The sequence below is a fragment of the Phyllosticta capitalensis genome, assembly GCF_038381095.1.
Source record: "Phyllosticta capitalensis strain CBS 128856 chromosome Unknown BKA78scaffold_8, whole genome shotgun sequence".
Classification (NCBI taxonomy): Eukaryota; Fungi; Ascomycota; class Dothideomycetes; order Botryosphaeriales; family Phyllostictaceae; genus Phyllosticta; species Phyllosticta capitalensis.
The window spans coordinates 903,843-915,589 of record NW_027117446.1 but is presented as its reverse complement, the minus strand read 5'-3'; the positions used below and the strand labels follow the sequence as shown (position 1 = coordinate 915,589).

At 55.7% G+C, this 11,747-nt stretch overlaps 4 protein-coding genes across 4 annotated transcripts; 3 read left to right on the top strand and 1 right to left on the bottom strand.

The window, feature by feature from the left end:
* Positions 1-1,643, top strand: BKA78DRAFT_320293 (FAD dependent oxidoreductase). Its single transcript, XM_066888939.1, has 2 exons — positions 1-356; positions 506-1,643. The coding sequence occupies exons 1-2, from the start codon at positions 102-104 to the stop codon at positions 1,514-1,516; spliced, it is 1,266 nt and encodes a 421-aa protein (XP_066741886.1). The 5' UTR covers positions 1-101; the 3' UTR covers positions 1,517-1,643.
* Positions 1,644-2,113: 470 nt separating this feature from the next.
* On the top strand, positions 2,114-6,215 carry BKA78DRAFT_354874 (nonsense-mediated mRNA decay factor; the record flags this gene model as incomplete). Its single annotated transcript, XM_066891805.1, has 7 exons — positions 2,114-2,132; positions 2,187-2,231; positions 2,312-2,803; positions 2,872-4,835; positions 4,881-5,174; positions 5,238-5,564; positions 5,625-6,215. The coding sequence occupies 7 exons, from the start codon at positions 2,114-2,116 to the stop codon at positions 6,213-6,215; spliced, it is 3,732 nt and encodes a 1,243-aa protein (XP_066741885.1).
* A 1,547-nt stretch (positions 6,216-7,762) lies between these two features.
* Positions 7,763-8,891, bottom strand: BKA78DRAFT_354873 (thiamine pyrophosphokinase; the record flags this gene model as incomplete). Its single annotated transcript, XM_066891804.1, has 2 exons — positions 7,763-8,515; positions 8,652-8,891. 2 exons carry the CDS (start codon positions 8,889-8,891, stop codon positions 7,763-7,765), a joined length of 993 nt encoding a protein of 330 aa, XP_066741884.1.
* Positions 8,892-9,282: 391 nt separating this feature from the next.
* Positions 9,283-10,719, top strand: BKA78DRAFT_354872 (uncharacterized protein; the record flags this gene model as incomplete). The annotated part of the gene is made up of 2 exons (XM_066891803.1): positions 9,283-9,689; positions 9,762-10,719. The coding sequence occupies 2 exons, from the start codon at positions 9,283-9,285 to the stop codon at positions 10,717-10,719; spliced, it is 1,365 nt and encodes a 454-aa protein (XP_066741883.1).
* Positions 10,720-11,747: the final 1,028 nt, after the last annotated feature.

Here is an 11,747-nt window from a genome sequence, read left to right as displayed (position 1 = left end):
AGCAGACAAAAAGCATCACTATACATTTTTTCCTCTTTTAGCACTGGTACCTTTGTGGATGGTTTTATGAGGCGCCATATTCACCGGCGTTGCCACTCCTGATGATCGCCCTCGCCCGCACTGGCGTTGTCGCCCAACTGCGCCGCAACACATTCCACCACCTGCAAGGCCTCTCACGTACTTTTTCTTCTTCCGCCACACGCAAAGCTGATGCCGATTTCACCCATGCTGTCGTGGGAGGAGGCGCGGTGGGCCTTGCCATTGCAAGGCGACTGCAACAGAAAGGTGGTGTGGCCACAGTGTTGATCGAGCGACATGGCAGCGTAGGAATGGAGACGAGCAGTCGCAATTCCGAGGTATGCAACCTCTGCATCATACAATTCCCAGTCATTGGCGACATGTAGCATGCGCCCGTCAGAAAGAGCTTGGAAATCGTTCGACCGGTAGCCGTCAATTTGGTTCTGTTCGACAGCTCGCTCCCTGCTGACCACCAAACGGCCCCTAGGTCATTCATGCCGGCATATACTATGGTCATGACACACTCAAAACAAAGTTGTGTGTCCAGGGCAAGGAAATGCTCTACGACCTGTGTCAAAGGCAATCCATCCCGCACAACAACTGCCAGAAATGGATCGTAGCCCAAGACGCGGCGCAACTCGAAGCCACGGAAAAAGTACACAAACACGCCTCATCGATCGGAGTGCCGACCCACTTCATCTCCAAGGAAGAAGCAGCACGCCAGGAACCCGACGTCCGGGGCGAGAGCGGCATCCTCGTCTCCCCAACCACGGGAATCATCGACAGCCACTCGTACATGAAGTACCTCGAGGGCGCCTTTGAGGAGGCCGGCGGCATCTGCGCCTTTCACTCGCCCGTCACACGCATCACCCCCCTCACGACTTCGAGCAACAGCACACCAGGTTCTGGGGGCTGGGAAATCGCCACCAGGACGCCCGACGGTGAGGAGAGCAGCATCGTCGCCGAGACGCTCATCAACAGCGCTGGCCTCCAGGCCATCCCCCTTTCCAATTCGATTCTCCCCGCCCATCGCCACCTTCAGCCCTTTTACTGCAAGGGCTCCTACTTCTCCTACTCCAGCTCCCATCCGCGCCCCAAGACGCTCGTCTACCCGGCCCCCAAGGTCGGTCTCGGCGGCCTGGGAACCCACCTGACCATCGACATGGGCGGCCAGGTCCGCTTTGGTCCAGACGTCGAGTGGGTGGACTCGCCAGACGACCTCGCCGTCAGCGACAAGAATCTGCGAGTCGCTCTCGGCGAGATCAAGGAGTATCTGCCTGGCGTCGACGTGGACGCCATCGGGCTGGACTACGCAGGCATCCGGCCCAAGTTGGGAAGGGCTGGCGTCACGCATGGCGGAGGCAAAGGCGGGTTTGTTGACTTTTACATCAAAAAGGAGGAGGGCTTTGACGGATTCGTCAATCTTTTGGGCATTGAGAGTCCTGGTCTGACGAGTAGCTTGGCCATTGGCGAGGAGGTATATAGACTATTGTATTAAAGAGTATGTGTCTGTAAATATGAGTACAAAGTTGGTTGGTACATATCTGTTAGACCAAATTGAAGAGCTCAAGGCTCGAATACTGTAAGCAAGAGGACCATTCGACTGTACGGCATGAGTGAGACACCGAAAAAACCTGGTGGTAGGATTAGGACCGCTTCCAGAGCCGGATCAAGTTAGGGAACGGCGCCATCGTCGATTGAGAGCAACAACATTTAACTGTGCGGTGAGGTGGAGGAGAAGGTAGCAATAAATTGTACTGGCCGGTCATAACGGCGATTTTGGGCTTCGCTTAGCGACGTCACCGGCAACGAATGTTAAGCGGCCCGGAGCACCGCCGCGACCACCACTGCTGCCGCCCAAGCGCAACTTCCGCCCTGCAAGGTACATCCAACCAAGTCAACCGCACAGCAACCTGACGTTGTCGGCTGCTCTCTCCAGCACACGCATCTACTCGGCACTTCCAGCAAATGCGATCGCGCCTCAAGCAGCACCATCACCACTCCTCTCATGATAACTTGCGTCTAATACAACATACCGCTTGGCCACCTATTGAGCACACCTCGCGGCAAACGGTCTTCGCAGGCAAGCTCCGCCATGGAGCGTCAACGCAAGCGTAAGCCATGCGGTCGAATATCGTCGCAAGTGCCGTCTCGCTGACGACCTACAGGTGAGCTTCGCGAGCTCAACACCCGCGCCTGGGCCGGGGAAAAAGGTAGACTTCTCCACCCCACCAACAACCATGCCGAGGGGGGCGCAATTCGCAGATTGGCTGACACCCATGGCCCACAACAGATGTGTTCAATGTGTCCGGATCGCTGGACTCGTCAATGAAGAAAAACACGGCCTTCATCAAGCGCCTCCGCACCGCCATCACCGCCGCCTCGAAGGACACATTCCTGGCCGAAATCCGTTCTCTCTCGCTCCACAAGTACCTCTCCGAGATAATCTCGGCCTGCTACGAGGGCCTCACAAAGCTCAAGTCACCTGGCGAAATCGCCGCCGGCGTCGAAATCGTCAGCGCGCTGCACCAGCGCTTCGGACCTCAGGAATTCACCGGTTACATTGGCTGGCTTGTTGGGCGCGGTCTGGCAACCCCCGACAAGGCACACTTGAAGACTCTGCCTCAGGATGTAAAAGAGAAAGAAGAAAAGGATAGGCTGCAGAGACAGCGCGTCTTGCTGCGCGTGGCGACTGAACTTTGGCTAGTGGGAGTCTTGCGGAGCTTGGAGGATGTCACTAGGCCAGAAGAGGCTGTCAAGACCAAGGAGACTGTCAAGGGTGACAGTAGCATCAAGAGCAGGGCCAATGGTGCTCGCGCCGAGCACGCGAACGCAGAGCCATTCCCCTTGAAGTCTTGAAGGATATGTTGGGACACGACAGGGAGCACATCAACCTGCCGCTGGTGGTCCTTTTCGTCAAGAGCTTTGCGTGGGATATTCTGGGCGTGAAGCTGGCATCTACCGAGGGAAGAAAGACTGTCAATGAAGACGGCACGACCAAAGAGTCTTCTGGGAAAGCGGAAGAACAGGCCGAAGACCACGACGACGATGCCACTTCTCAGGATCCACCAATCATTGAATCAGTCGAGCTTCGTCAACGTTTCCGCAACATTCTCCAGCGCTATTTTGACGATGTCAAGGCGCACATTGTGCGCGACCAGGACAAGCTTGTCAGCCAGGGCAAGCGCAACGCCGAAGCCTACATCAAGTCTGGAGAAGTCTTTGAAGATCGTCAGGCAAACTACGAGAAACAGGTCAAGACACAGGAAAAGTTGGTGTCCAACGCTCAGGTCCTTGCCGATGCTCTCGGCGCTGAAATGCCGGATTTGAAAGAGAAAGATTCCTCCTCGGGCACTGGAGATGGGACCATCGGGCTTGTCAAGACCGGGGAATACCTCAGGGGCCAGGGAGAGGGTCCAGGTATTTGGGAAGATGAAGATGAGCGTCGCTTCTATGAGAATCTGATCGATCTTAAGGACCGTGTTCCTGGGATTCTGTTGGAAGACGGCAAAAAGAAAAAGTCGGAAGGAGATGACCAAGTGGGCAAGCGCGTCGACTCGGAAGCACCCAAAGAGAAGGAAGAAAAGCCCGCCGAACCAAAGAATGCGGAGGACGACAAGTCTACGGCCATTGCAAACAAGTCTATCGGCGCGCAGGTCGATGCTCTGCTGGCTCGTCTGCCCGAGTTTACAAACAAGGATCAGGTCGACGAGACCGCCATTGAGTTTTGCTTCCTCAACTCCAAGGCTTCTCGTAACCGCATGGTCAAGGCTGTCTCCGAGATCCCCAAAGGACGCTCGGATCTCCTTCCCCTCTACGCCAGGCTGGTCGCCACCCTCGGCAGGTACATGCCTGATGTCACCCAAGGCCTTGTCAACTATCTTGATGAGGAGTTTCGCAGTCTTCAGCGCCGCAAGTCCAAGGACTTCCTCGGTCAGGTCCGGACAATGAACGTGCGGTATCTTGCAGAGCTCACCAAATTCGGAGCCGTCCCAGAACACGTCATTTTCCACTGCCTCAAGGTCAGCCTGGACGACTTCTCGCGGACCAACATCGAAATCATGTGTAATCTGCTGGAGAACTGTGGCCGTTACTTGCTGCGCAACCCGGAAACAGCGCCTCGCATGCACTCTTTCCTTGAGACATTACAGCGCAAGAAAGGAGCCCAGCATCTCGGCCAGCAAGAGCGCATGATGATTGAGAATGCCATCTACTATGTCAATCCCCCGGAGCGTGCCGCTATCGAGCAAAAAGAGCGTACACCAATCGAGCTATTCCTCCGCAAGCTGGTGTACTTGGATTTGACTAAGCGCAGTCTCGACAAAATTGTGAAGCAGATTCGCAAGCTGCACTGGGAGGAAGAAGAGGTTGTTTCATTGCTCCACAAGATCTTCTCTAAGCCGGGAAAGATCAAGTACAGCAACATCCACCTCCTTGCCGTCATTTTGAGCTCGCTCCACAGACACCATCTGGACTTTTGCATTTCGGTCATTGACGACTTGCTGGAGAGCATTACTTTTGGTCTCGAGCTCAACGAGTTCAAGTTCAACCAGAAGAGGATCGCCGAGGTAAAGTATTTGGGTGAGTTGTACGTTTACAGGATGGTCGATTCGCCAACCATCTTCGACATGCTGTACAAAATCGTCACTTTTGGCCACGAAGGCGGTACGCCCAAGCCTGGAGTCTACAATCCATTTGACCCGCCAGACGACTTCTTTCGCATCCGGCTTGTGTGCAACTTGCTCGAAACTTGTGGCACTTACTACGACAAGGGCCAGGCGAAAAAGAAGCTCGACTTCTTCTTGACCTTCTTCCAGGTATGTTCTCTTCGCTTCTGGGACTGACCTTTCTAATCGTAGTAGTACTACATTCACACCAAAGACGGCCTTCCCATGGATATTGAATTCATTGTTCAAGACGCGTTCGCCATGACCCGGCCGCAATGGAAGCTTGCCACGAGCCTCGAAGAGGCTGGCGGTCTGTTTGCGGAGGCCGTCAAGCAAAACTACGACAAGTCAGCGACCGGCCACAACGCAGAGCCAGAAGATGTGGACGACGACTCTGGTTCCGACGACGGACGAGATGGAGACGACAAGGAAGACGAAGAGATCGAAGCTCGGAATCATGAAGCCGGCTCTTCGGATGACGAGGCCGACGTTGGTCCCCCAGCAACAACTTGCAGATTTATCACGCCAATCAGTGTGCTGATCACCACGCAGACCCCCGGCGAAGACGACAACGAACCCGCCGAGCAGCAGTCCGATGAGGAGGAGCACATCATTGTCAAGCGCCCAGAAGACGAGCGCGACCCTGAGGCTGACGCCGAATTTGATCGTGAACTCGCTAAGATGATGGCTGAAAGTCTTGATTCACGCAAGTTTGAGCGCAAGGCCATGTTTGATGTGCCGCTTCCAATGAGGCGGGCCCGCGAGACGAGTTCGACGGCGAACAACGAGGAGAATGTTGAGAAGGAGAAGCAGCCCAACGGCGCTCCTCAGGGCACCATGAAGTTCAGCTTGCTCAGCAGGAAGGGCAACAAGCAACAGGTTTGCCCCTTTCACCCCAGCAATTTGTCTTGCGTGGATCTAATCTCTTGTTCCTCTTAGACCAAAGCCATCGATCTGCCCTCCGACTCGAGCTTCGCGGTGGCCATGCGCACGCAGCAAGAGGCTGAGCGAGCCGAGCAGCAGCGCATCAAAAATCTTGTCCTGAACTACGACTTGCGGGACGACAATGACACGGATGGTGAATTCGACCCCATTCCTTTCCAGCCACTGGTCACCAAATCGAATGGACCAGACTCGTGGCAGAAGCAGCAGCCCCAGCTTCTTCAAATCGACAGCACAAGAACACGCACTGATTATCTTGGACAAGGCCTCGACAAGCAGCACAACCCGTACAATGTGCCCCGTATCGATAAAGCGAGTAACAATCGCAGCACGCAGCGTGCTCGCAAGCTGCAACTTAGTGATGTCGACTGGTATGGCAAGAAATCTTCTTCGCGTTCATCTTCTCTCAACTCATCCGTCTCCAAGACCAAGGGCGTTGAAAACAACGATGCCCCTGGCAGTCTATTTGGAGACAACTTTCCCAAGCTCCCGTCTGCAAAGCAACAGCCCGCCAAACAGACGAACGGCACGGTCAACCACAACGCCAAATTCCGTCGCAATGGGCAGCTGCGTAAGACGAGAGCTTGAGGAGCTGATGCAAAATTTTGTCGAAGCCGTTGCGACAATAGCATCAACAACGACAACAAAACATAAGAATCCGACAAGCTGATATGACTGGGGGTGGTCCCCTCTTCTTCTACAGGACTTGATCAACGACACCCGCAACTCTTTCTAGCACATTGCTTGCTCGACTCGACTCGACTCTGGCAACTGCGATAGACGGCGATCGACGAAACGAACGGCGACTCGATGCGGACGACGGACGCTATGCGCCGTGGAACGAAAACACCCTTTTTGACTGCACCGCTCCGACAAAGACCCCGTCTGTATGCCTCGGCAGAGATGGGGATGGCGAGAAGGTAGGCAGGCAGACAGACTGCAAGTCGCGATTCATTGAATCGCCTGCCTGCTTGTCTGTAACTCAGTCGTCTGTTGTGCACGTGGGCTGACTGGCCGGCTGGCTCGTACGTCCTCGCAACCCGGAATGCACCCAGGTGGTTGGTCAGTCAGTCGGTCGCGGCGGGAAGCGAGTGAGTATACGACATGGACCAATGTACTGGTGCTAATGGCAGATGGTGGTGGTTGTTGATGAGATGGATGGATGGATCGCGGTTGAGTAATTACGCGTTGCGATTGTGGTTGTGGCGGAAAAATGGACGGACAGACAGACTCATCTCGACCAAGCTGGTTCATCATCCTGTTCACTCAAGATGAGAAACCATGCTGAGAGATGGCGGCTGCGATGGGTTCGGTTCGATTCGCTTCTTCCGTAGAAAATAGCGGCGTCGCCACCACCGACGGACGCAATGAGTGGCGCAGACGTCACAACAAATAAACCGCTGGCTGAGTGGATTCGTTCCTTCCATTGTGTCGCTCCTACTCCCATTTGATTTGAGAGACCTGCCTGATTTAAATTTTGACTCGCCGACAGCGTCTGTGAATGTTTGGTGCCCATTCTACATTCATCTATTCGCTTAGTTCCTTGTTAGGACAAAGGAATAATTGATGTGTTTGTAGACAAGGCTTATAATGTCCATTGTGCCCGTGTTACCATGCCCCATTACGGCCCTATCATCGGCAGGTAAAGGGCCTGGCCTTATTGCGTTGCTTACAAGCCGGTGCAAGGGGGTAGGTATTAAGGTGACGACATACGTCGTGCTTAGCTGGCTGATCAAAAGGGCATCCGAAATGTACTCGATCTAGATTGGGGGGACAGAGAAAGATAGACCGGCCTGTGAAAAGAGCCATTGTAATGTGTCTTCCTCCAATGATGATATCCAAAGCTTCCGCGAACCCAAATTAGAGATGGAAAAATGAAGACGCCAAATACTCTTGCAACGCTTGCGAATCGCTCACATTCTTGCCGCCCGATCCCTATGCTCTGCGCCTCTGTGCATCGTGCTCATGCGTCTACGTCCCAGATGAAATACACAAATCTTGCCGCCTGCGCCAAATGCTCTCCGTCTCTGTGGGTAGCAGTGCTGCGTGGTCTTGCCTCTACATGCAAACAATTGAAACGGTAGGAAAGAAAATAGCCAAAAGGAGAAGTCGGAAATTACGATAATAAAACCCAATCAAGGCAGCCTCTCGGCGCGCTCAATGGTAAACAGCACGATGGCACTCGTGGTCACCTCAATCACAGGGCTCCGGACGTGGTTGCTGGTGCTGACATTGCCGTCGACGCTGGTCGGCCAGTCGGTCACGTCCCACTCGAGGCCCTTGGTCGAGATGACGGCGGGACCAAACGCCGGCAGGATTCCCACGTTTTCGGTGAAGTAGGCGAGGTCCTCGTCATGGCCGATTTGCCTGGTCTCGTGCAAGGGGTTGGCAGAAGACGAGGACGAGGACGGAGGTAGTTGGACGGGGAGGTGCAGCTCGTTGCGGCCGGCCGGTAGGATGAACGATACGCTGCTCTCGGAGAAAAGCCATAGGCGCGTGTCCGGGTAGGCCAGTTGGATGCGCAGCATTTCGTAGAGCAGGCCGAGGCCTTGGTCGACGCGGCCGCCCAGCGTGCACATGATGAGGATCTCGCGGGAAGGTTGCGGCGGAAGAGTGGAGGGGTCAGTGAAGGATGAGGGGGTAGGCGAGTCGGCAGGAGTGGGAGCGCTGGTCTTGCGGCCAGGGGTAGACGAGGGGGCAGGCGAGGGGGAGGGGGAGGGGTAGGGAATGGGAGCCGCGGGGACGGCGGCCGTGATTTGCTTGACGGCCTTGCCGAAGTCGGTCGAATACTGGTCATGATCGCGTGATATGGGCACGCCTTTGGCGGCGTAGTAGTCGCGCACAGATGGCCTGAGCGAGTCGAGGTCGCCGTGGATTTGAGATGGTAGCTACATTTTGAGGTCAGTGTCGATTGGTGTCTGGGCAGGCGGGGCGGCTGAGAATCAGACAGGGGAGTGGGAGCGCGTGCCATGGACCTGGGTCGGTTGCGCGAAGCGTAATGCACAGCGCAAAGGAGCAACTCACAAACTGGTCGCGTCGCACATGGTCATGGACAAAGGCGTCAAACAGTCGGTTGGCGCCGCCGTCGGCACAGATACGGTAGTCCGAGTGGGCCCATAGTCGCTCTAACAAGTCGGTGGATGAGACTGGCTGATTCAGGATCAGCAAGGCCGGTCTCGTATGTTGGTGCGGCGACGGGAGGACTGCAGAGGGAGAGAGCGAGGGCGGACGGGCCATGAAGCGGGCGGGGCGGAAGGGATTCATTGTGGTTTGTTGATTTTTTTTTTTTCGGGCGTGGAGGGCGGTTGGGTTTGGCAGACGAGATGAAGATGTCGTGAGTCGCGGCGAAAGAAAAGAGTCGGAGCCCGTGACGCGCAAATCCGGGGTCGGCCGCTAGCCGCTTTGGGCCTTGGGCAGATTACTCCCAGTACGTCACCGCCTACTCTTGATACATGCCACGCTCCAACAATCAATATAGACTTTGTCTTCCCCTGCCCACCTCATCTCACCCCATCACGCTCCCCAGACTACTACTACCACGCCGTTGCACCACTACCGCCAATGCCGATTCACTACTCCACCACCTCTTCTTCAGCCCTACACTAGACCACCTCTGCCGGCACCACTCCCCACGGCCCAACCACCACTGCACAATATGTCCGCCAGCCTCCAGGTCCCCGGCCAAGGGGATCCAGCTCGCTCTCCCACTTTGCTTCCAACTCCTTCGAGGCGCTATCACCAACATGCCGTATCCGCCTTTTCCTTTTCATCCGAAGAGGATGATGACATGCCGCTCGACGACGAGCTTGACCCTGAAATCGACGCGACCTACCGCTACAGCATCACCGCAGCTTTGGCTGCTGCCACTCAGGATTCGTTGAACGACTCGCCGAGCGTACCCGGTGAAGACTTGCCCATTCGTCGAACCTCTCGCATACATCTCTCCAACAGTAATCATGAGCCATTCCGGCTTCAGAGCCCGAAGAAGCGCTGGCAACGGCATCGGAACAGCCATCCCTCCATCAACTCGATGAGTTTTTTGCACCTCGAACAGGATCATGAGTATGACCCCAATTTCCTACTCCACTGTTAACCGACGGTGCCCGATCTTGACCAAGACACTGACACTTCCAGCTCCAGCTCAAACGGACCCCCTTCGGAACCTCTCTCGCCTCGCTCACAGCCCAAGTCTGATCCACCGTCAGCAACTATACCAGAGATACCCACGATCGCACCTCGCTTCGCTTTTCCAGCCCCTCCGGGCTTCCACAAACCCATCTTTTCCCCACTTACGGACAACCAATGGGCCGACTCGATGCATCCGTCCCCTGGGCCATATTCGGAGGGAAGCACCTGGAGCGGTGCCATCTTCGACGACGATTACGATTACTCGCCACGAAACAGTCGGTTCCCCACCCATGGTAGGCCATCCTCCCTGACTCTGGGAGGGTCTCAGCCAAATCCCATCTTCGCCGCTCTCGGGAATCCCGAAACCGTTCCGGAGCAAGTGTTGGACGAACCGTCTGCAACACGACGTCCGGCACTGACAGTGTCTGGCGCCGCGCGGCCGACAACCATTTACCACACACCGCCGCAGAGTAATTCGCAGAGCAACTCGCAGGGTAATTCCCATCAAGGTTCACCTCGCAGCCAAACTCCAAGTCCCAATTCGCATAGTGTGCAGCAAACCAGTGCCCCGCGGGCCGGGGCTGAAAATGCAAGCAACGCGGCAGAGGCACCGCCTAGCCCAGCCTCAACGGCCTCGCCGACTGAAACCAAGGGCGACCAGGCCGCGACCCCCGAAGACCGTTCAGCCGGCGACAGCGCCAACGAAACCGATGGCGAAGATCGCGCCGCAACCCCAACACCCGCCCGCCGACGTCGATGCGTCTCCATGCTGTCTCCAGCGCAGCGGGCCCGCGTGGGTATCAGTATCCACAGAGGCGAGGGGTTGCTGGAGTGGGCAAGACCGCTACTGGAGATGGACCTGAACGGCATGGACCGGCGGGCGAGCGTCGGGAAAATGGCGGCTCCCAGTGTAAGGATGCCAGAGACGAGCAAGAGGGCGAAAAGAGCCAGTGCATTCATATAGCGACGCGATGAGCCGAAGCGACAAACTCCCTGGAGGAGATGAAAGCCATTGGTCAGTCCCCTGACGGCCAAGGTTTTGGTAACCGCGGGAACCTTGCTTGATTTCAATGCGGAAGCAGTCTAGAAGAGCAGACGGTATTCCACACGGTATAGTGGAGTGTTGAATGTTTGGCAGGCCCGTCCAAAATGGTCCATCTGTTTTTTGCCCGTCCCCCGGCGCTAGACGGTTCTCTTTCTTTGGAGCAGGACCTGGATGTCTTGAAGTTTGTCTCGATTCAGCTTGGCTATTAATCCTGGCGATTTGATTTCGTTTCGACTACTATTTCTCACATTCCGCGTTGGATCTCCACGGGTAAATAATCAGGATTTGCAGTGTCGATGAGATTTTCGGGTGTCGACAGGTACATCTACTTCTGGTTAGCTGTACGATACCACATTGCATTAATCAAGGCTATTCAGGCGTCCTGGGGACTTGCTGAGTAGAGTCTGACTGATGTTTTTTTGATAGCATGGGAAGTCAGTGCTTGGAAGCTTCTATAGAAATTCCACACGAATAAGACAGAGAACTGGGTTGATTTGAGTAATGCAAGGGCCAGATGGTGTTCTGGCTGGGCCGAGGATTGGCAACGGTCGTGTCGCACGTCGCGGCGCGTGGCCATGGTTGAGACAAATGAGTAGGGCGGCTGGCCTTGATGGGTGGACGCGTCGGAAGAGATGGAAAAGTCGAAGTCGGGGATGGAAGTTTGGGGATGGAAGTTGGATGGACATGGATCGAGGGAAGCGACCAGGGAATGGGCTCGCCGGGCAGTCTGTGTCGAGGCGGCGGAAGCAGGTCCGCAGCGCGCAGACCGGGGCACGCCGCCGACGACTGACCTCATTCTTTTCGAACCACCTGCGCTACGCAGCTGAAGCTGGAAAATATGCCATTGTCGGTCTCGAATGCCCTGGCCCACGCCATGTGAAGCTGCTCCTCCTTGGTTCAGGTGTCGTGCACCTCGTCGATCCAACAACCTCGTCCCTCTGGAGTAC